The sequence below is a fragment of the Dromiciops gliroides genome, chromosome 3, assembly GCF_019393635.1.
Source record: "Dromiciops gliroides isolate mDroGli1 chromosome 3, mDroGli1.pri, whole genome shotgun sequence".
Lineage (NCBI taxonomy): Eukaryota > Metazoa > Chordata > Mammalia > Microbiotheria > Microbiotheriidae > Dromiciops > Dromiciops gliroides.
Genome location: NC_057863.1, coordinates 558539753 through 558564176, shown reverse-complemented (window position 1 = coordinate 558564176; position 24424 = coordinate 558539753). Strand labels below are relative to the sequence as shown.

Here is a 24424-nt window from a genome sequence, read left to right as displayed (position 1 = left end):
CTACAAAGCCACTTGCGGTCCTTGACCGAAGCTAGTCAAATTATGGACTGTCTGAATCACTCAATGAAAAACACTAGTCCTCCTTGAATTGGCTTTCTTTTTCAACATTTCAAGATTATTCTCTCCCCATATTTTAATCACAATAATGAACAACACATTCATAGTCATTTTCTCCCAACTGCCCTGTGAGAAAGGTGGCATAAGTACTAAAATCCCACATTGGCCTATGAAGGAGAAACCAAGGATCAGAGAGGTTAATCGACTTCCCAAAATTGCCCAGATGGCAAATGAAAGCATTGAGTCTCCAATCCAGCTCATTAGATCCCACGTTATCACCCTATCTCCTACTTTTGTCTCCCTGCCTCAAGTATCTCTCCTCCGTAGTCCATATTCCACATAGCTACCAAAACAACTTCCCTAAAGCCCAGATATGACTTAATCTGGCTCCCCTACTCCATAAACACAAATGGTTGGCTTCCTATGGCATTAAGGATCAAATATAAGCTCTGCTGTTTGACTTTAACAATATCTTTACAGCCTGACCCCTTATACACTCATCATTCATTATTCCCTTCCACAAATTCTGAGATCAGCCAAACTAGTCTCTTTTTACCATTCTCTACATGTAACATTACATGTATTGTCCCTTTGTCTTTGCCCACATTGCCTCCTATGCCTGGAAAAGGACACCCTTCTCATCATTACCTCTTAGAATCCTCTTTTCCCTTCAATACTTAGTTCAAGCACTGTTTCTACAAGAAGCATTTGCTAATGACTCAGTCTTTTTATTTATTTGTTTGTTTGTTTGTTTTAATTTTTCTTAATTACATGTAAAGAGATTTTTTGAGTTCCCGTTTTTTTCCGACCCTCCTTTCCCTCCTCCCTCCCAAAGTTAGTAAGCAGTTTGATAGGTTAAACCTTATGGTCTTGTTAAACATTTCCACATTAATCAGAACAAAAGGAAAGAAAAAAAAACAAGAAAAAATAAACAATAACAATAAAGCAACCACAAAAGTGAAAATAGTATGCTTCGGTCTGCATTCATATCCTACAGTTCTTTTTCTGAATGTGGAAAGCATTTTCCACCATAAGTCTTTTGGCATTGTCTTGGATCGTTGCATTGCTGGGAAGAGCCAGGTCCATCACAGCTGATCTTCACAAAATGTTGTTGATACTATGTACAATGTTCTCTTGGTTCTGATCATTTCACTCAGCATCAATTCATGTCTTTCCAGATTTTTCTTAAATCCATTTGCTTATAATTTCTTACAGCACAATAATATTCCATTACATTCATATACCACAACTTGTTCAGCCATTCTCCAATTGATGGTCATCCCCTCAAGGTCCAATTCTTTGCTACCACAAAAAGAGCAGCTTTTAATATTTTTTGCATGTGGGTTATTTTCCCTTTCCCATGATCTCTTTGGGATACAGACCTAGTAGTGGTATTGCTGGGTCAAAGGGTATGCACAGTTTTAAAGCCTTTTGGGCATGGTTCCAAATTGCTCTCCAGAATGGTTGGATCAATTTGCATGTCCACCAAAAGTGCTAATGCCCCATTCTTAAGTGAGATAATAGCATAAAATGCTTAGCACAGTCCTGACATTTAACAGGCATTTAATAAATGCTTATTTCCTTCCCTCTCCTCTCCAGCATCCCTGCTCATAATTAACTTGTAGTTGTCTATATTATATAAAGACTGATATATGTGTATGTTATCTTCTCCAATAGACTATACACTCCTTGAGGGCAGGGACTGTTTCACTTTCCTATGTACCCCCAATGCTCAACACGGTTTTTGACACATAATTGACAATTAGCCAAATCTATGTCCATTGGTTGATCTCTGCTGTTGAAGTCTTAACAAACTGTCGAGGCTTGACTATAATGCTACATTTCTCCAAGTTTCCTTGCTCTCACATTCACTGATTATCTGACCTCCTTCACCTTGAACAACACTTAATTTAAGTTTTCTTAAATAATTATGGTGCAATTTTAATATATAGAGGCTAATTACTAGCATTTATATTACACTTTAAGGTTTGCAAAGCCCTTTACATGTGTTATCTCATTGGATCATTACAAAAATTCTTTGAGGTAGGTGCCATTTTTATGCCCATTTAACTGATGAGGAAACTGAGACTGAGAGATGAATTGCCCAACTTCTTATAGCTAGTAAATATTTAAGGTAAAATTTGAACTCAGGTCTACCTGACTTCAAGTCCAGCATTCTATCCACTGAGCCATCTGCCTGCTCCATGGTTGTCATATAGTTGCCTACCTGTCCAATTTTCTTACTAGTTTATAAGCTCCTTGTGAGCAGGAGTAATCACTTATTTCTTTAGTATCTCTCTCAGGACACAGAATTCTCTATACAGCAAATACATTATGGATGGTGGCTGAATCAGCATTGGATTCCCATTCTTCTTCCATCCTCTAATCTGTCCTCACACACTTTTCTGACTTTTCCAATCTAGTGAAGCAAGTGTCAAATTCCTACCAGTTTTCAAGGTGATGTTCCAAGGGATCTTATCCTTCTCATCTGAAAGACAGAAAGGGGTAGGGTTTAATCAATCTGTGCACATCTCTGTCATTTGCTGACAGTTTCATGAATGATATGATTCCCTTCCCCTCCCAGCATTAGGCATGAGATGTTGAAACACTGTCAAGAGCCCATTAGAGTTAGGACTGCTTTTCATTCAATCCTGCTAGCTATTTGGCCATGGGGTTCTTATCCATTCACCTGTCAATCTACTCTGTGAAGACAAGGAGGCTTTTCTCTCTTGTGCTTGTACTTCTGAATGCCATTTGGGTCATAGTATTTGAAGCCACCTCTGATGGCTCCTTTGAAAGTGAACACCCCTTCCATCTGTTTCCATTATTCTTTAAACAACCCTAAGAAGAGAAGGCTTAAGGGGGACATCATAGATGCCTTCAAGAATTTGAAGGGCTGCCATGTGGAAGAGTGGAATGGGCTGAGAGAACAACACAGATTTTATGAAGTTCCTACTGTTCACTGAGAAGTGTACTGGAGAATGAGGAAAAGACAAATTTAAATAATAATAACCAATTTTTGAAAAGAAACTCAAGAAAATAATCTCATAAGAGCTGCCCAACAATTCTGTGAGGTAGGTCACCCATTCAGAGTATCATAAATAAGATTAACAATTTGTAGACTGGAGAGTTCCATAAAGGATATTGAGTTCAACTCATCGTTTTACAGATAAGGAAACTGAGGCATAGAGAGGCTAAGGAATTTGCATATCTATTAAAGGCAAGAAGTGAAATTTTTATCCAAGTTTTGCTGATTCCAATTCTATCTACTATGCCAAGTGGCCCAATACATGCCATGATAGAACTTCTAGTCTAATAATGGGCTAAGAAACAAATACAGACAACTCAAATACATACCATCCCAAAAGGGTGTTAAGGAGGTGAAAAGAACAATACTATTTAAAATTCAAGGAGATAGTTCCTTTATCATCTCCATCTCTGGTGAAAAGAGTGATGATTTGAGAATCTGAGGACTTGAGTTCATACTCCATTTCTGGCACTACCTTTGTGACCTTGGATAAGTCATTTAATGTTTCTGGGCTTCAGTTTCTTTATCTGTAAAATGAAGGAGATGTCCTCCAAAGTATGTTCCAGTTCTAGAACCAGAGCCTGTGATCGCGATGAAATGGAGGAAAGTAACAAATGTGGAGCTATCACTAGGTTTGATTAAGGAGGATCAGGAAAACTTTGTGAGAAGGCATTATTTTGGATTTTGCTTTAAACCATTGGCAGAAATGCAAATGGTGATGAGAAAGAAGAACAACATTTTGGACCTAGTGACCTACAGGGAACAAAGAGGCATGAGAAATCAGGGTAGTTCAAGATAAGAAGCCAGTGAAATTTGATTAGAGCATGAAATCGATTGATATCTATTAGTCAGTACCATGAACTCAGCTATTCTCTTCTAATGACCATTTCCATGCTAGAGAAATTTGAGTCATCTGTTTCAGGTCACATTCATGAGCATTATCTGTGGCTGCTTTGCTTAACTAGAATACTGTGTTCAGTGGCCCTAATTTTTTTTCTTTCATTGAATGTGTGTTTTTTTTCAATGAATAAAAATGTGCCTTCCATCCCTCCCACCATCAAATAAGATAATATGTGTAAAGTGCTTAGCACAGTGTTTGGAACATAGTAGGCACTCAGTAAATGCTCATTCCATTCCATTTCCATCTACTTCATTCCCTCTCCCACATCAAAAAAGTAAAACAAACAAAACATATGAAGAAGCTATACCAATATAGATGAACTTCCTATATGTAATTTATCTAAAAGTTGGGAAACCAAGCACCATTTATATGACAAATATGCAAAACAAATCCCCACAGTGGCCATCCCTGAAAGTTTCACATACACACCTACAAATAGATAGATAGATAGATAGACAGATGAATGAATGGATGGACGGATGGATGGATGGATGGACGGATGGACAGACAGACAGAGAGATAAGATAGATGATAGGTGTAAGATAGAGAGATAGATAGAATCTATATATATGTGTGTGTACATATTTATGTACATATCTACAGACATATTTTGTCATCGCTCCTCTGAAAACAAAATTATTCATTGGATTGATCAGAGTTCGTAAATCTTTCCAAGTCTTTTGTCTTTATGGCTTTCTTGTTGTATCAATTGTTCTGGTTCTTCTCAGAGTGACCCTACTTTTACTAAGGTTTTTTTTTTTATTTTTTTCCAGGTAAATAACTACAGTCTAGAAGAAGTAACACATGAAGAAGCTGTAGCGATCTTGAAGAACACTTCAGATGTAGTTTATCTAAAAGTTGGCAAACCAACCACCATTTATATGACAGACCCTTATGGCCCACCTGATATTACTCACTGTAAGTACCACCCTCCCAGCAATGGTCATTCCATCAGCTCCCTACCTTGTCTGAATTGGAATAATGCAAAACCTTAACCACACTAGATCATCACCAATTAACAAGACAAAAGTCCACTCCAGCTCTCCCCGCTAGCTGCCTCCTAAGTCTCTTGATGAGATGAGGAAAATAACAGATGAGGACCTTTAGCAATTCCTCCTTGATCACTGTGTTGGAAATGCTTAATGTACTGTGTAATATAGTGTGATTGTAGTAATTTTTTTGTAACCATATTTTTAAATTGGTATTTCTCAAGTGCCAAAAGGTGTGATTGATGCCTCCTAAGGGAAAAAGCTTAATGTCTTCTGAGATAAGATCAGAGGAGTATTATTCTGGAAAAAGGTTTCTGGACCAAAAAAAAATGAGAGGGTATAATATTAGAAAACATCCCCAAGGGAATTTTGGATTTGAAGTTTTAAATCATTTCTTCGATTCTCAATATCAGAGCTACCATTTTCCTCCGTACTCATTTTTCATTTGCAAGGAAGGAAAAAAAGGCATTGACTATGGCTATGGAAGTGGGAGGAGGACTGACACTGTAATCACCTGTCCAGATTTCAGGAAGCTAGCAGCTGCTTAGCGGGGAAGGCCAATATCTAAACCCTTTGGAAGGTCTCTGAGGGCCTCAGCTGATGGATGCTGTGTCTTCTGTGACTAGATGTAAACACATTCTGCCTTTTCAACATAACACTGCAAAAATATTTTGGAGATATTCATAGATGAAATAGTTGGGAAATGAAAGGCAGCATTAGGTCTCAGTAGGAGGCTAGAACTCTGGAACCTCAGCATGCTAACTGCAGATCCACATGACATTAATTAGTATCATGGTCTTAAGCAAGTAGTTTAACCTCTCTCTGCCTTGGATATGTCTCTAGAGAGAAATATAAGGGTTAACTAATTTGTTACCTGCCCATTAGGTCTGATGTTGTTGTTTTTTTCAAAATGAGGATTCCAAGATGACTTCCAAAGGATATGGGATTCTTTTTCAACCAGGAATGAAGCTGAAACCCACTTTACTTTACGTGCTACATCCATTATAAATACAACCTTCCTTTTTTAGTATTTTCCAATATGGTTGAATTTTTAACAGTTGTCCATAAGGACTCAAAACATTCCTGAAAGGAAGTATTTGCCAAAAAAATAATGAGTCCATGACTCATTTCATGAACATCATCTATAGTCAGTGTTGGAGAAATAAGGATAGAATGCAGTCTGCAAAATTTATTCAGAAATACAAATACCAAGAGGTTTTATGGGAAATAGACATCAGGTGACAGCACTGTATAGTTGAAAGGTTAATTGAATTTGGACACAGAGGGCCAGAGTTCAAATCCCAGCTATTATACACCTATTTGATGTTAGTCAAGTTAGTTAAACTTTTGAAGAAGGACTGATGTTGATCTATGCTTCTTCCTTCCTGTCAAAGAGGTGGTGAATTCAAGATGCAAAATAAGACATATAATTTTGACATAGACAAGAAGGGAATTTGTTTTGTTTGACTGTATATCTATATTTGTTATATGAGTTTTTTTCTTTTTTCTGTTAAATTTAGAGGGATAATAGGGAGGGAAAATAGATGAATATAATTCAAAATAGATGAATTTTTTTAAATTGTGGGCCTCAGTTCCATCCTTTGTAAAATAAAGGGGCTAGACTATATATTAATTCCTAACTTTTATATAACATTTTTAAAGTGTTTACAAAGTGTTTTTCATGTATTATTACATTTAATCCTCACAAAAATATTGTGAGGTAGGTTATTTTTTTTTAACTTCCATTCTACAGATGTGGAAACTGAGGCTGAGATTTAAGTGACTTATTCAGGGTCACACAGCTAGTAGGTGCCTCAGTCAGGTTTTGAATCCAGAATTTTTTGAGTTCAAGTCAAGTCACTATTGACAATATTTTTGGCCTTGAAGATGACTTCTGAGGTCCTTTTTAATTCTAAATCTATGATCCTGAAAGCAAGAGGTAGGAAGCCTAGCCAGGACTAGGATTAGACAAGACTGTTAACTACTTATGATGCAATATTAAACAATTAGGGAACTGTTTCAAATGTATTTTTGATCAGATTTGATCAGATGAATTCATTGGTTAACTGGATGAGCTTACAGGGCAATGAGCCTTTTTTTAAAATTTAGTTGTATCTCACCAAATGGGTATGAATTGACTGGCTTGTACCATCATGGCTTAGATATACCTCTTTCATGCTTGCTGATAAGATGGAGGCAATTGCAGAGGAGGGAGTTCAATGGTTAATAAATGCATGTGTTTTAATGCTAGAATATTCTAACTCCAGTAGAATACATGGGGCATCCCATCAGTTCTCCATGTACTATGACCAGCTCATCTTTTTCTTTTTTTTCTTTTTCTTTTACGGGGCAATGGGGTTAAGTGACTTGCCCAGGGTCACACAGCTAGTAAGTGTCAAGTGTCTGAGACCGGATTTGAACTCAGGAACTCCTGAATCCAGGGCCAGTGCTTTATCCACTGCGCCACCTAGCCACCCCCAGCTCATCTTTTTCAATCATACATCTCTTTGATGACACTTGGTATGCCACTTCTCCTTCATAGTCACTTATTTTTAAAGTAGTGCAGACTGCCTATAGCCACCATTTCTGTCTTTTTCCATTGCCCTTGTGGTGATCTTTGACTTTAAATCTTTGGAAACCATAGTGTTCTGTGACTAAAAGTACAAGACTATTTTGAGGTGAAAGAAGAATTTCATGCTGAATGGATCTTCTCCCAATAGCATTTTGCTTTTGATGGTTAGATATTAATCATTTGACAAGAATGACTGGATCTGCAATTAGAAAGTTAACATTTCCATTTCAATAGAAAATTAATCATTGCCTTGAAAACGTGTGTACTGCTTGTCCCTTCCAACTGTTTCCCTTCTCTTAATTATGCTAACTTGCTTTGTAGATACCTCCATTATTATATGTTGCCAACCCTAAAGGTCACCATTTGCTTATGTGTATTAACTGCAAATACACCATAAACTCCACATTCCTGTTTGGCTGCCATTGTCTATGGTGGGCATCAAAGCCTTTCTATTTTTAACATATCCCCTTGGTATCTAAGGGAGTATATGTTGGGTTAAACTGAATCCAAATTTTGTTCTCTTTTCTCCTACCAGCTTATTCTCCACCAATGGAAAATCACATTCTCTCTGGCAACAATGGCACTTTAGAGTACAAATCTTCCCTGCCGCCCATCTCTCCTGGAAGGTACTCGCCAATTCCAAAGCACATGCTTGTTGAGGACGACTACACCAGGTCAGTCATCCTTATTGCTCAACTGTGTTTTATGATCATTGTCATAAAGATGGCAGCTTTGCCTAGCACATTAGCTATTGTGTTCCGTGCTTTGAAGGATCTGAGTGCTACTCAGGTATTATATGTTTTAGTCACGTCCACCTCTTCGTGACACGTTTTGGAGCTTTCTTGACAAAGATACTGAAGCGGTGTGCTATTTTCTTCTCTAGAACTGAGGCAAACACAGTTAATTTACTTGCCCAGGTGACTTGTCCAAGTGACTTACTAATATAGTAAGTGTCTGAGGCCAGATTTGAACTCACAAAGATGAGTTTGACTTAAGGCCTGACACTCTATCTACTGTACTATCTAGCTACCCAGTCAGGCATACTAGTCATGTATAGCATCCTATAAAATATGACAGTAATAGCCCAAGTTTTATGCCAAAAGGCATGAAAGCATGATACCATAGTCCCCAAGGAGATACAGAATGGGGCCCATGATTCTGGTCACTATAGTTTCAAGATAAAAGGTACAACCCAATCCTACATAGTACTGGTCTCTGGATGGTCACCCGAGGTGCAGAATGGATTAGTACGAAGAGTATTGAAGTAGCTAGGGTTCCAATCCTGACTTTGCTATTAGCTGTATGACCTGATTTGAACTCTTCAGACCTCAGTTTTCTCCTCTGTAAAGTATATATTTATTGGAAGGGGGAAGGTTTGGTGAGCAGAGGGGTCAAACTTGATATCCATAGGACACACATAGCCAACAAAACTCCCTAGTGCAGACCTAGATTAAAAATGTTATTGGGAAATGTTTAATAAAATAAATAAAAATACTGTACAACATAAATAATGTTAATTTGTAGATTTCTAAGTCATTATGCTTAAATTTCCTAAGTCAGTATGTGACTCACAGGGATGTTTCTATTTTAGTTTGACAGTACTGACTAGGTGATTTCTTTAGTAATTTCCACTTCTAGAACCTGTACTCTTTTAAAATTTTTTATTTAATTTTTAATTTATGGAATAAAATTAGCTTTTCCATAACATAATATAATAAAAATATTACTGCAATGAAACTACAACTCTATTATGTGCAACTTTCAATTCCTTTAAAATATATAATAAAGTTATCATGTAAATTTGTTTTTTTTTCTTTTTTTTCTTCCCTCTCACCCCGCCCCAGAAGTGGCTACCATTAGACATAAAAATTTATAATATTAGGACATAAAAAAAACTGTGCTTTTCTTTCTTTTTTGTTTATTTGTTTCTGTTTGTTTTTGTGAGGCAATGAGGGCTAAGTGACTTGCCTAGGGTCACACAGCTAGTAAGTATCAATTGTTTGAGACTGGATTTGAACTCAGGTCCTCCTGAATCCAAGGCCAGTGCTTTATCCACTGTTCCACCTAGCTGCCCTGAATCTGTGCTTTTCTAATGGCAGTTTTATTAACACTTAGCATGTGCCAGATAGTCTCCTAAGCCCTGGGAAGGTAAAGATAAAAAGAAAACCCTGCCCTCAAGGACCATGCATTTTAATGAGTCAGACAACATGTATGTATGTATGTATGTATATGTGTGTGTGTGTGTATACACACATGCACACACTCAAAATTAATTTAAAGTAATTATGAGAGAGAAATAATCACCAGTGAGACCTGATATCCTGTAGCCCTGTGGATATTGAGAAAATACTGCCTACATTTGACTGAGACAATTCTTTGCATTACTCTCACCCTTAATAATCTCACTTCCTGGAAATGAGTCAAAAGAAAGAGGAGTCAATAAGAGTCACTGGGACTAAGCACTAGGGCACTGATACTTAGGAGGGCACTTTACCTGAAGCAATCATGTGTCAGGAGCCATAGGGCTAGTAGAGGATTATGAAATTGAGGCCATGGAAAGAGCACTCCTCCCAACTGCATTAGCAGGTGTGTGTGTGTGTGTGTGTGTGTGTGTGTGTGTGTGTAGGGGTTGAGGGGGGTGTTGATCTAGGCTTCCTTCTCCTGAGAGTCCTCCTGCAATCATTTTCTTCTTCTGGGATCCTTTCTTTGACCACTGCACCAACATAACAGCAAACAACCAGGGCAGACTACTCAAGCTGCTTGGCTTGAGGCCACTCACCTAGTAGTACACACCAGATCACTGACAGTGGTATCAGTTTGCCCATTTCAGGTTGTCTCAGTTTCCCAACGCTGCCCTATTCCCATCACCAGCCAATTTGCCTCAGGTTCCAGAATCCCCAGCTATAGCTTTATTGGGAAGCCATCACTACATCTTTACACTGAAGCTACTTAATACTTGTTATAGGCGGTTCAGTCACTGTACAAATATAGCAATCGCTGTATATCTAGAGAGTGGTCTGAGTGCTTTATTGCCTTTGAGTCTGTCTTGGGAGAGGAAAATGTGCCCCACGAGTATCCTTTAACATTTCCAACTCATTTGTCCATAGATTATTGCCAGTGCATCTGTCCCAGAATGTTGGTATTAGAAGTGACCTTGGAGATTATTTGGTACATTGATCTTCAAAATGGGGACCATAACATGATCCCAAAGAATCTGTAGCCTAACCCCAAGGGATCAACCAATCAGAGGTCAGGAGGATGGAGCACACCCTACTCTCCTCATGATAGCTAATTAAATGCTTTCCTCCAACACAGCCATGCTACTCCCTTTACCCAATGCCTCTTTTTAGTGAAAAGAATTAAATAGCACAGGATGAACGGGCATGGATTTTTTTTTTGTAATCTACATTAAAGATTGCATTAAATTCTCTCTCTCTCTCTCTCTCTCTCTCTCTCTCTCTCTCTCTCTCTCTCTCTCTCTCTCTCTCTCTCTCTCTCTCTCTCTCTCTCAAAACCTACCTCTCCTCTGAACTTCCCTGTTTACACTGAGGGAATCATCATCCTTCCACTTGACTCTTCACTCAAATGAAACTGCTTTCTTTGCAGTTGCCCATCTCTCTGGGTCTCTCTCTCTCTCTCTCTCTCTCTCTCTCTCTCTCTCTCTCTCTCTCTCTCTCTCTCTCTCTCTCTCTCTCCTCCTTCCCTCTTCACTTACTTTTTCACTTTTCCTCTCCTCTCCTTCTTTTTCTCCCTTCTCCTTCTTTCTCTCTGTGTTCCCTTTCCTCCCTCCCTCCTCTCTCTTATTGAAAATGTTTCGCCTACAAAAACTCTCATATCTTTTTACTCAAAGAAAGCCCACCTTAGAAACAGAACTGATTAACCTGTATTAAAAAACCTTACAAATGAATAGTTTAAATGGATTTTGAACTCATTTATTAAAAAATAAATGTGTTGCCCTTAAATGATTGAGAGAACAATTGAGTAATATCAGTGGAAATGGAAATTTACTGGATGAATTTCATTTGAAACCTATGCATAATTAGTGGATGGGATTTAAAAATAAATATCATCATCTAATAAACACAGCCAATAAAATATCCCTTTCCATTTTGGTCTCCATCTCTTTCCGAAGTCTCTTCTTCATCTGTGATTGACATGAAAAACAAGTATCAATACAGCATGTCCTTAATGTCTCAGGGTAGCACTAAGCCCTTTGGGACATCCTGTATGAAATGAATTTAGAATTAGATTTTCAAATCACTGTATCATTCAATCTTTAACCCAAATTTAAAAGAAGAAAACACAAATTATGTTCAATCAGATTGAAATCATTATTAATCCTTAATTTTAGTAAGAACAAAAAGGTTTATTGTACCATTAATAAATAAAATATTCCTTTCAAAATATCACTTCCTCTTAATTTCATCATTTTTTACATTTCTTTTATGTGTAAGTTTTGTAATATACATGATTCTTAGCATAGCAGTAAAGGTATGTAACTTAAAAGTCTGTGAATGTGAATACAACAGAGTATCTGCTTACAATTTTACTGACAAAAGCACAAGAACAAAAATGTTTAGACTTTTCTTCTTTTCATTGTAGAGATTTGGGAACTGAGATGCAAAAAAGGTTAAGTGACTTGTCCTTCTTATAGAGGGAATAAGTGGCACAACTGGTCCTTCACCTCCTGTTCTTCTCCCCAGTGTTACACCATATTGGTGTGTTGTTGTTTTTTAACTCTGACAGTTTCTCATATTCTTGCTATTCAAAAGGCACTAGTCAGTCAGTAAGGCAATGAGCATTTATGAAACAATTACTTGGTGCCAGGCACTGTGTTAAATCATGGAAATACAAATTCAAAAGGAAAGATATCCCCTGCTATCAAGGGGCTTACATTCTAACAAGGAAAGAAAATACATAAAAGGAAACTAAAAAGAATATGGGAAAAAGTCAGGACAAGAGTCAAGGGTAGAGCCTGAAGAGAAATAAAGCCAAGAATCATACTTTGTTCTGAAGCTCCTACCTCACAGAAATAACAGAGTTTACTTATCACTCATAGTCTGTGTTATATCAATATGTGATTATGATAATTGTCAGAAACTATAATTATTATGGTTATTTTCACTATTATTATGCTACTGGCATAATAGACATCATCTCAAAACTCTAACTTTCAGAGGTTTCCTTTTTACCATAAAATACTACATGTAATAATATTTTTATTATTATTACTTGTAATTGCTAATAATTTCAGCATCTAACACAGGGATTCATATACAGTAGGTTCTCAATGTTTTTTGAACTGACAGGCTAGTGGCAACTAGTGATACTTACTGAGCCCTTTTTATTTGTAGGTAGTGTCTTGACATGGTCCATGCCATCTTTGAATATATGGAACAAATCAAGTCCCAAACTAACAGTTTGATGAACAGAAGGATTGTTTTCACATATAAGTTAATTGTAGCTATATCCCAGTTGACTGATAACCATATTAAGTTGGTCCCTTGAGAAATTGATTCAGATTTAACTAAGAAGTCCAAGCTTTGAGTTCTTGGGTGGGGGGTAGGGAGGAAGAGAACTTAGAACACAAAGTTATAAAAATTGATGTTACAATTTGTTTTTACATGTAAGGTGGGGGAAATTCTAAACCAATAAATATACTATTAATAACAAAGATTAACTAAAAAAAAAAGAAGTCCAACCTTGATGCCCATGAGAACAATGAAACTCAAAGCACTTTTTTCCTTTGGTGATTCTGGAAGATAAAAGATTTTTATATTTATATTTTTATCACTAATTGCTCCAATGTTAACAGGTACTTTAAATCACCTTAGTGTGTTTCAAAACTGTCTCTATTTTACATTTTAAAATTTTTGAGTTTTAGTCTTGAATGAACCACTACTTTACTCTGTGACCTTGAGTCACAGTGTTTGAATGTTGGCTTGATCACTAATGAGTTGTATAATCTTGATTGTATCACCTTACCTATATGGGTCTCAGTTTCCTAATCTTTTAATCAACAGTATTAAACTAGATGATTTCTAAGGCTTCTTCTGTCTTTAAATCACAGGATCAGAAGATTGAAGACTTAGAGATGGAAGTAACTACAGAGGTCATCTAGTTCATGTCTCATTTTATTTATTGAATTTTAAGATTTATTTAATTTTTAAACGCTAAAATAGTGTTTTTCCTCTTTAATTTCTTTAAATATAATATTTCTTTGGGGCTTCAAAAACCCCATAAAGGGGCAGCTAGGTGGCTCAGTGAATAAAGCACCAGCCATGGATTCAGGAGGACCTGAGTTCAAATCTGGCTTCAGACACTTGACACTTACTAGCTGTGTAACACTAGGCAAATCATTTAAACCTCATTGCCCCACAAAATTTTTTTAAACCCCATGAGATAAGTTCTGCACAGTGCCATTTTCCCCATTCTCTTGTTGTTGTTCACTATTTTCAGTTATGTCTGATTCTTCAGGACCTCATTTGGGATTTTCTTGGCAAAGATCTGGAGCGGTTTGCCATTTCCTTGTCCAATAGATGCAGTGGATCCATTTTGTCAGGGATTCAGAGAGTAAGTGATGGAAGCAGAGATTAAGTGACTTACCCAGGGTCACATCGCTAGGAAGTATCTGAGGATAGATTTGAACTCAGGTTTTTCTGACTCCAAGAGCACTCCAAGTGCTCTATCCACTGACACACCAGCTGCCTCAGCTAATCTCTAAGGGGATTTTTAGGTGCTAACATGCTGTGATTTGAAATGAATTTTATTTATGCTATCCCATTCAGTTTTCAACAAAAGCCTTCAGGTTATTAACTGTGTGATTTTTAGGAAAGAATTGTTCTTTTTCCCCTTATGGTTTATTCTGTTCAGCTGAAGTTAGAATTAATAATTTTAGCTTTGCATTTTATAGGACTACTTTCAAAGTGTGTTGCCTTGGAAGTTGCTGGTCTGGGTGTTACATTGATCATTTTCAACTGGTGAAAAACCTTTATTTCCAAGAATACCCAATGGAGACAACAACATATCCCATTTTGTGCACTGGAAAGAGAGTTCAAAAGGCAGGGATGTTCTTTCTTTCCAAGGGGTCCTTATTTTGGGCAAGTTTCACACATAACTTGGTTGATATTGAGTAAATTGAGAAGACACACAAATTGAGCATCTCAGGAGAGAGTCAGTACAATGGAAAGGAAACTCCAAAATCCAGAATCAAGGAATTATGGACTGTAATCCTTATTTTGCTACGTATGTTCTCTGTTACCTTGAACAAGTCTCTCTGTTAACAAGACTCAGGGGTAAGCAGGTCAAAGTTTAACAACTGAGTTCTCCAAGAAAAAAATATGCACACACATTTTAAAGTTTAATTTATAATATTAACATTCTTAAGTCTTGACTATGTTAGGTGACACAGTAGATAGAGTGCTGGTCCTGTAATTAGGAAGGCACACTTTAGTGAATTCAAATCTGGCCTCAGACACTAGGTGTGTGACTCTAAGCAAGTCATTTGACCCTATTTGCTTCAGTTTCCTCACCCATAAAATGAGCTAGAGAAAGAAATGTTATCTTTCCTCATCTGTAAAACAAGATGGAGAAGAAAATGCATTCTCTCCAATATCTTTTCCAAGAAAACTCCAAATGGTGTCATGAAGAATTGGACACAACTGAACAACAAAAAGAAGTATTGAGAAACAAGAAAGCAATAATTAAAACCCGTATTTTAGTGATGATTTCTCAAGTATAAATTCTCACACTGAAAATTTAGCAATTGAGTCTCACAAGCTGGTTAGATCTGGCTCCAACACAATTCTGGGGAGAAACAATTTCTCCCTAACTTCTACTAGCACTTAAGCAATAACCCTCGAAAATTAGCACACAGATATTCCTGAAAAGATGATTGCACAAAATTATGTCTCCCAAGCTGAATTTTGTGCATGGAGATGAGCATGTAGGGAGGCTTTTCCAACAGAGAGTGGAAAAGAGACAAGAGTAGTACAAGCTGCTGCTCTTCTTATGCAGGTGAAAGAAAGAATGAGAGAGAAGAAAGCATAGGAACCAAGTTAAGAGGCAGTTGTTCCCTTGTTGTTGTTTGTCCTTCATTCTCAAAGAGGACCGTGACATAAGGAGTTGATGTTATGACTTGCACTGAGTTGGATTTAAGTGAGGGAGGGCTGTGCAAAGTCACCAGCCTCATTCTCTTTGCCATCTGGCTCCAGCGGCAAGATATACATCAGGATTACTGAAGATGGCCCCAGATGTTTGCAGGCAATTGAGGTTAAATGACTTGCCGAGGGTTACACAAGCTAGGGCCTGAGGCTGAATTTGAACTCAGGTCCTTCTGACTCCAGGGTCAGTGCTATATCCACTGCACCACCTAGCTGCCCCAATTGCTCCCTTATGAAAAGAAGTATGGGGGTACGGATAGTTGCTATTAATGCCTCATTTGAAAGCTGGCCAGTAGGTAAAGGTATGTCAAAAAAATGTCAAATGGTGAAACTCTTGAAGCCCTGCTTTTCATTATATCACAAGCTAACTGTCCCATAGGCCTTTTGTGGCCACCTTTTTCGATGAGGCAACACCTATCTACTTTGGAAGCTCTGAAAACAAGGAATTTCTTTATAACATTTTAAGAAAAAATAATTTACACGCATTATCTCATTTGATCCACAGCACATGCCTTTTTAAAGGTGAAGAAATTTAGAGGTTAAGTACCTTGCTCAGAACCACATAGCTTGTTTCTGAGACATGATTTGAACTCAAGTCTTCCTGACTACAGGCCCTGTGCTCCATTCCATCACTATGTGACCTAGCTATCTATGATAGAAAGTTACTTCCAGTAGGGAACATTGCAGTACTAAGGAGAGCCAGGTGGGGGAGGGGTAGATTAGACTACCACAATCATGCCCATGTTATTAGCTACAACAGAGTAGAACCAAACTGTGCCATTATCAAGCAGGAGGTGACATAAGCTCCTTAAGGACAGATACTGTTTCCTTTTTGTCTTTATAATCCCAGAATTTAGTCCAGCACCTAGTAAATCACAGGTACTTTATTGATCAATTACTTGCTAAATTCAGATATTACCATGCAAAGTGGGAAGTTGGGAACAACCATAACACTCCCCCTGTTGGTGACTTGACATTGTAAAACTTCATACGCATAGCATTATGAAGAATAATGCATATCACTGGGATCTCCCATTAAAAAATTCCTTTCTATGATTCTGTTTCCTTATCTATAAAATGAGACATGTGAACTAGCTGATCTCTAATATCCATTCCAGTTCTTGGGCTCATTTCATTTCTCAACCATAGGAGAGTAAGGAGACATTTGGTATCCACACCAGCTAGGTACCACAGCAGATAGAGTGATGGATGCAGAGTCAGGTTAGTTCTGAGTTCATATCTAACCTCAAACATATACTAGTTTTCTGACCCTGGGCAAGTCACTTAACTGTTTGCCTGCCTCATTTTCCTCATCTGTAAAATGGGGACAATAATAGTGCCTACCTTCCAATGTTGTAATGAGGACAAAATGAAATAATATTTGTATAGTACTTTACTTATCTTTAAGCAATATAAAATTCTAGTTTAGTTTTACTACTAGTAGTAGCAGTAGTACCATTACCACCACCACCACCACCATCACTACTGCTGCTGCTGCTGCTACTACTACTACTACTACAATCCAGGAGTTATAGCCCATCAAACAAACAGACAGACAGACAGACAAACTCTAATTAGGATCTTTGAGATAAGCTTAAACGGAAACATCCCCACCAAGCCCTTCTACATAACTGTGTTGCAAATATCCACTCCCTCCATCAAAAAATTTTGAAGTGGCAAGAATTAAGTATTCCTTCCTCTATCACACAAAAATGATTCTACTTGCTAAAGGCAACTCTACTATATCCTCTTTCATATTTTCCAGATTACCACCACTATCATCTGTACTCTCCAATATTCAGCCTCCCCATATCTAATTTATAGGCAGCCAGATGGCACAGTGGATAGTGCACTGGTCCAAAACTCAGGAATACTTGAGTTCAAATCCAGCCTCAGGTGGACAAATCTGCCTTGATTTCCTCTAATGGAAAATGGGGGTCATAATAAGAGTTACATGAAATAACATCTATAAAGAACTTAGCACAGAATGTGGCATATAACAGGTGTATGTTTTTGTTGTTGTTAGACCTTCCTTCTCGAAGAAGACCTTGACATGAGGTGATGTCATGACTTTAGAGTGATTGGATTTAAGAGAGGGAGAGCTGTGCAGAGTCACAAGCCTCACGCCCTCCTCCAGAGCCATCTGGGTGCAGTGGCAAGATATACATTAGGTCAACTTCAAATGGCTCCATCAAGAGGTTTTAAGGCAATTTTAGGTTAAGTGACTTACCCAGGGTATCACAGCTAGTAAGCATCTGAGGTGAGATTTGAACTCATGTCCTCCCAACTTCAGGACTAGTACTCTATATACTGTGCTACCCAGCTTCCCAATAGGTGCATAATAAATGCTTGCTCACCTCCCCTTTTCCCCTCCCCCTCCCACCTTTCTGTACTTTCCTTACTAACAAATAACCTTTCCTTACCTCCAGTGTTTCTCTTTAAACACTGGAGCCTTTGATAACCTGTTTTACTTTGCAAGATTCTGCTGAGGCAGCATATTTTATTCTCAGACAAGAAACAGAATAGTTTGATGGTATCGTTGTACATCTGCAGCTTGAATCAAATCTGCATTTCTCTCTAAATCCTAGACTCTGGGTTATATAGGAGGGCAACAAATGTATACCAACAGAGCAACAGGAATCATCATAGCCCAGAAGAGAACAATACCAAAGTAAATCACCTTCATCCTATTCTCTAATTTCTCTCATTTAACATGATGTCCTTTTAATTTTTGGTGAAAATATCTCTAAATAGATCTTGATAAGAACTTTACCATTACTGAGTTTACTAGTAACAGTTCTTTTTGTATAACATTGTCTATCCTTTATGGGTTTGTAGGATAATAGATTTCTTTTTTTGTGATTTAAAAAATATTGATTTTATTTTTAATTTATGGAATAAAACAATCATTTCCATGATATAATAAAAAGATGATTGCACATGAAAGTGGATTATAAGATTATACATTTCAGACTAAAAGAGATCTGAGACCATTGAGTTTAACCCTTTCATTTTAAAAATGAGTAAATTAATGCAAAGAGATATTAAGTGACTTGTTTCGGGTCACACAGCTAGCAAATATCTGAATTGGGATTTGAACTCATGCCTTCCTGACCCTGAGTCTAGTAGTCTCCCCACTATACTATACTGCCTCTCTGTTGCTATGGAAGAAAAATCCATCACCTAATAGCAAAGACTACTGAGGAGCCTTTCTGTACTTTTTCATCAGACAACAGTCTGTCATCAGTCACCTAATAAATTCTTTCCAGTAGAATCTATGAGAACTTGTGTGCTAGCTATATGGCATTCAAAAATCCAGAGCCAACTCCATGCCACAGTGAGGCACCAGAGAAGGAGGCCTGATGTGGAAGGTTATACCTTTATACTTTAGAAAAGATTGAAAATGGTCTGAGTTCCACTCACCTTCTGCTTCATTGGAGAATTTCTCCTCACCCAGCTCAAAATGGCTCTTCCTCACCGATAGAGAACGCTGTTGTCCCACATCTTTCAATGACATCCTTCAACGTCCTTCAACATTCCACAGTAGTTTAAGCACCTTATTCAAAGATCATCTTTCCTTCTCTTTACCTGGACATCTGTGTCACTTTGAATAAAGGACTTTATTTCTTCAGGTCTCAGTTTCCCTATTTATAAAAAATGAGAGTTTGGAGTAGATGATGCCTACTACTTGTTTCAATTCCAATAGTCTATGATTCTATGACTCTACCCTACTTGTTATCTGCTGATAGGTTGGTTAGTAATCAAAGCTTTTAGAGGACTCCTTTCTTTTGGAACTCATGCATTTCTCTCTAATGAAGCTGTATTATAATTATCCGTGTTCATGCCATTCCTCCTACTAGCTGGCAGCTATATGGTACAGTAGATAGAGCACTGGTCCTGGAGTCAAGAGCGCCTGAGATCAAATTTCACCTCAGAGACTAGCTGTGTGAACCTTGGCAATTCACTTTACCCAATTGCCTTAAATATCCAGGGCCATCTCCGGTCATCCTGATATCTATCTTGTCAATGGACCCAGACGGCTCTGGAGGAGAGAGTGAGGTTGTTGACCTTCCACAGCCCTCCCTCATTTAAATCTAATTCACTGAAAGTCCTGACATCACCTCCTAATGCCATGATCCTCTTTGGAAACAAAGGACAAACAACAACCACCACAACCTACTAGACTATAAGTTCTATAATGGCAGTGGCCCTGACTTATCTAAACAGTATTTCCTTCCTAGTATCTTACACAGTACCCTGTATATAGTAGGTGCTTAATCAATGTTTCTTAAATGAATAAATGAAGTTGGCAAATACATGTCTTTGGTATTTTCCAACTTGTTTCCCATGTTTCTAGACATTCTTGATATATTCCTATTAGTCTCCCAGGGTCTCTCTTATCAGTATCATACCCTGGCCTGCTGGTTCTTGATCACTCATTCTACTTTTTCTCAAATGCTAATCCAAATCAATATCAAATGCCTCTTTCTTCTGGGAGCTATTCATCTTACCTGTAAGTTTTCAAGAGATCTGATAAAATTACTCATAATCACACTGAGGTATCTGCTAATAATAGCTTAGGTTTGGCATCCTTTATGAGTATTTCTTTTTTTTTTTTAAGTGAGGCAATTGGAATTAAGTGACTTGCCCAGAGTCACACAGCTAGTAAGTGTTAAGTGTCTGAGGCCAGATTTGAACTCAGGTACTGTTGACTCCAGGCCCGGTGCTCTATCCACTGTGCCACCTAGCTGCCCCTATTAGTATTTCTTTTTTTGTTTGTTTGTTTGTTTTTTGGGGGGTTTTGTGGGGCAATGGGGGTTAAGTGACTTGCCCAGGGTCACACAGCTAGTAAGTGTTAAGTGTCTGAGGCCGGATCTGAACTCAGGTACTCCTAAATCCAGGGCTGGTGCTTTATCCACTGCGCTACTTAGCCCCCCCCACCCCGCCCCATTGGTATTTCTTAATTCTTAATAGCTTGACTTCTGGCATCTTTGAATGGCAAATGTTTTGGAATGGGAATGCCTTCCTGATTCTCCCAAATCACCAAATCTTCCTCTTATTTTCTGAGCTACACATTAATCTTAAAACAAATGAATCCTACAATGAGCTTGCAAAGACTTTAGAGATCACCTAAGCCAACCCTCTTATTTTATAGATGAGGAAATTGAGGCTCAGAGAGGTAAAAATGACACGCAAGGTCACACAGCCATTGAACTAGAATCCTTGTCTCCTCAGTTCAGTTTTCTTGCCACTGTACCATACTATCTATGTTTTTCCTCATTCGTATAAATTCTTGTTTTCTTTCTCCTTTACACATGGAAACAAAGGCAGAAGAAGAAATTGATTTTCAAAAGTATATGTAATCAGAAGAATGCCAGAAGTATGGTGCCAGAACTAGACCTAAAATGTCCATGCCAACATTTCTGAGAATGAGACCATCTTCCATGAATCTGTGGGGAAAGAGGCCATGCCAAACATGAGACTTAATGAATGTTCTGGACTTGAATTCTTCCCTTGTGAGCTGCCGGTTGGTGTTTATTGTGGAGTAGACATCTGGCTTGCTATTTTTAGGAAACCACAGTGATTAGTGTGATTTGGGGGTGGTTTTCAGATGTGCACTTTCACTTGGACCTCAGAAGAGACAGGGCAGGGTAGCATTTAGCACAACCAAGAAATGGCTCGATTTCATTCCCAGTTATGTGCAGGCAGATGGCATGCTCTGAGCATTGCTGGAATTTTGAAGTTGTGAGCTCTTCCAGCTTTTATGTCCGATCACAATGCAAGACAGCCCCAAAGACAACCAGTCAAGGTGAGAAGTTCATGGGCATATGCTTTTCCCCTCCTTACAGTCTGAGAAGCAGAGCGTTAGATTGCCCACAGCTAAAAAGCAGAGTAGTATGGTGAATAGAGTTCTAGACCTGGAGTCAGGAAGAAGTTCAAATCCTGCTTCTGACATTTACTAACTTTATGACCCTGGTCAAAAGCTTTTGTTCTTATTGTGTATTTTCGTCATTCCTGACTCATCGTGACTCCATTTGGGGGTTTCTTGGCAAAGATACTGGGGTGGTTTGCCATTTCCTTCTCCATCTCATTTTACAGATGAGGAAACTGAGGCAAACAGGGTTAAGTGACTTGCCCAGGATCACATAGCTAGTAAGTACCTGAGACCATATTTAAACTCATGAAGATGAGTCTTCCTCATTCCAAGCCCAACACAATAATGTTTGTGTCACCTAGCTGCCCTGATCAATACCTAGCATTTGTACTACTTATTTATATAATGGTTTGAGATTTGTAAGCTACTTTATGGTGTCTCCTTTTATCTTCACAACATTACTGGAAGACAGGTGCTTTTATTATCTCTATTTTGTTGAACAAGAAACTGAGGCAAATATGTTGAGTGATTTGCCCAAGGTCATACAGGTAGCAATCATCAGAGGCTGTATTTCAACTCTGATCTTCCTGCTTCCAGGTCTGAGGCTCTGTTGACTGCCCCACCTAGTTGCCTCTTAATCAAACTACTTCTCCAAGTTCAGCTTTCTCATCTCTTAAGTGAAGGTACGGGTCTAAATGGCCCTTTTGTCTCCTTCCAATTTGAAGTCTATGATCATGAGGTCTGCATAGTAACTTGTCTATATGAAAGATTCATGACTTTCCCCCCATGTCCTCTGCATTATCTGTGTTTTCTGAACCTGATTTTTCTGATCCTTTACCCTTAGCACTGATATTTTCTTGGAATAAAAAATATTGGGAGTAGAAGATTGCAGGAAAAAAGCATATCCCTCAATGGAATGCCAAAGGGAGATGTGTCTATTGACAATGGATGCACACAGCTATTTGGCATTTTCTTACTTAAACTGCGAGGAATGATGAATGAAGTTCCCATATTAGTATTGGGGGGATTTAAGGTGAAAATTAACTGATGATCACTATAGAGAGATGACCAATGTGTATCAAGAAAATCCATTAATGTTTTGGTCTCTGCCCATGCCTTTAATTGAACTTTGGAGGGAAAGGGGGAGTGGAGGGGAATAGTAGTCTGAGTTTGAAAGGTATTCCTTATTTTTCTCTTTGCTGTTTCATGCATGGGTCCCAAAGTTGTTTGCATGTTGTCTCCCCCATCAGAATGTGACCTCCCTGAAAACAGGGGACTGTTTTTGCTTTCCTTTGTATTTCCAGCACTTAGCAGGTGCTTTAAAAACCATTCATTGACTGATTTATTGACTGACACAGTAGCTGGCATATAGATAGAGCTTAATGCATGTTTGTTGGCTGACACATTGAAAATATGAGTTGGTCAGACACTGAGTTTGTCTTCAACACATACTCATATACAGACACACACAGACATACACTAATCACCTTCTGTGTTGTTATAATGTTATAATCCTGAGGATGTTATTGTTAACAAATTGACATTGAAATACATTATGGTGATCCAACCAGCATTTTTAAGCACCAGCTATATGCAAGGCAGAATTCTAGGCTCTTCCTTTGGGAAGAACAGGCATCAATTTGAATTTTGCCCCCCACCTTCCAGAAGTTTAAAATCAGGTATTGAAGAGAAGGCAAACATAAACATTACTGAAGGATGGTAGAAGATGTGGAAAGGGCCAGAAGAGAGGTAGAAAAATAGGAGTGACCTTGGGCAAGTTATTTGCCATCCGTATGACCCAGCTTCCTTATCTGTGAAATGAAGAAGAATTGAGTGGATAATGTCTAAGGTCATGCCCATTTCTATATTCTATGATACTCTATACTTTGTAGATTATCCAAGGAAAATTACCTTATATCTATTTCATATTGACGTATCAGTGTAGATGTTTGCCTCTCCACTAAGGTTCTTCAAAACAGGAATTGTTTCACTTTTTCCTTTGTATCCACAGTGCTTAACCCCCTGCATGGCACATATTAGACCCTTCATAAATGCTTGCTGATGTACTGATTGGTTCCCATTCTCTGTGCTTCCATTTATACTTGTGAGCAATGAGAACACTGGATGTGATTAGTTGATAAGTGTCAGATTGGGAGGCAGGAGACCTGCGTTTACAATTTTAGGTAGGGAAAAAAGTTAGGGGCAGTTATGTGGCACAGTGGATAAAGCACTAGCCCTGGATTTGGGAGGACCTGAGTTCAAATCCAGCTTCAGACACTTGACACTAGCTGTGTGACCCTGGGCAAGCCACTTAACCCTCATTGCCCCACCAAAAAAAAATTTAGGTAGATATTTTACTACATCTGTGACTAATTCCTTTACCCTCTCCTGGACACAGTTTACTTTTCTGGGGTCTTCCTACCTCAAATCTCTCTCCTTTCTAATCTATCCCTTACACAGTTCCCAAAGTGATTTTCCTTATGAACAGATTTAATCATGTGACTATCCCTATTTTGCAACTAGTCTCTGAATTTTTATATTTGTACATACTTTCTTCCAATGGGATCTAAGCTTTTTGAGGGCAGGCACCATTTCCTTTTTTTTTGTCTTTTTGTCCCCCAGTAACTGCCACAGTCAATGAGCAAGTATTTCTCAAATACTTACTATGTACCTTCAGGCACTTCAAGCTAAGAGGTAGTGGTATAAAACAAAGAAAGAGACAATCCTATGCTCAAGAATATATCTGCTGGGAGACACAATGGTCAGATAAGTAGGTACATACATGCTAGATGGATAGATGGATAGATATATGCATACACATACATAGCTACATACACAAA

General features: G+C 38.1%; 1 protein-coding gene across 11 annotated transcripts in view; it reads left to right on the top strand.

The window, feature by feature from the left end:
- The window catches only part of DLG2 (discs large MAGUK scaffold protein 2), a 2692860-nt gene that overhangs the window by 1997595 nt on the left and 670841 nt on the right, over positions 1–24424 (top strand). For all 11 annotated transcript variants that reach the window (XM_043992745.1, XM_043992737.1, XM_043992735.1 and 8 more), the window contains 2 exons: positions 4760–4904; positions 8083–8221. In XM_043992745.1, the coding sequence (XP_043848680.1) occupies positions 4760–4904; positions 8083–8221 (284 nt within the window). The remainder of the gene's footprint in view (positions 1–4759; positions 4905–8082; positions 8222–24424) is intronic.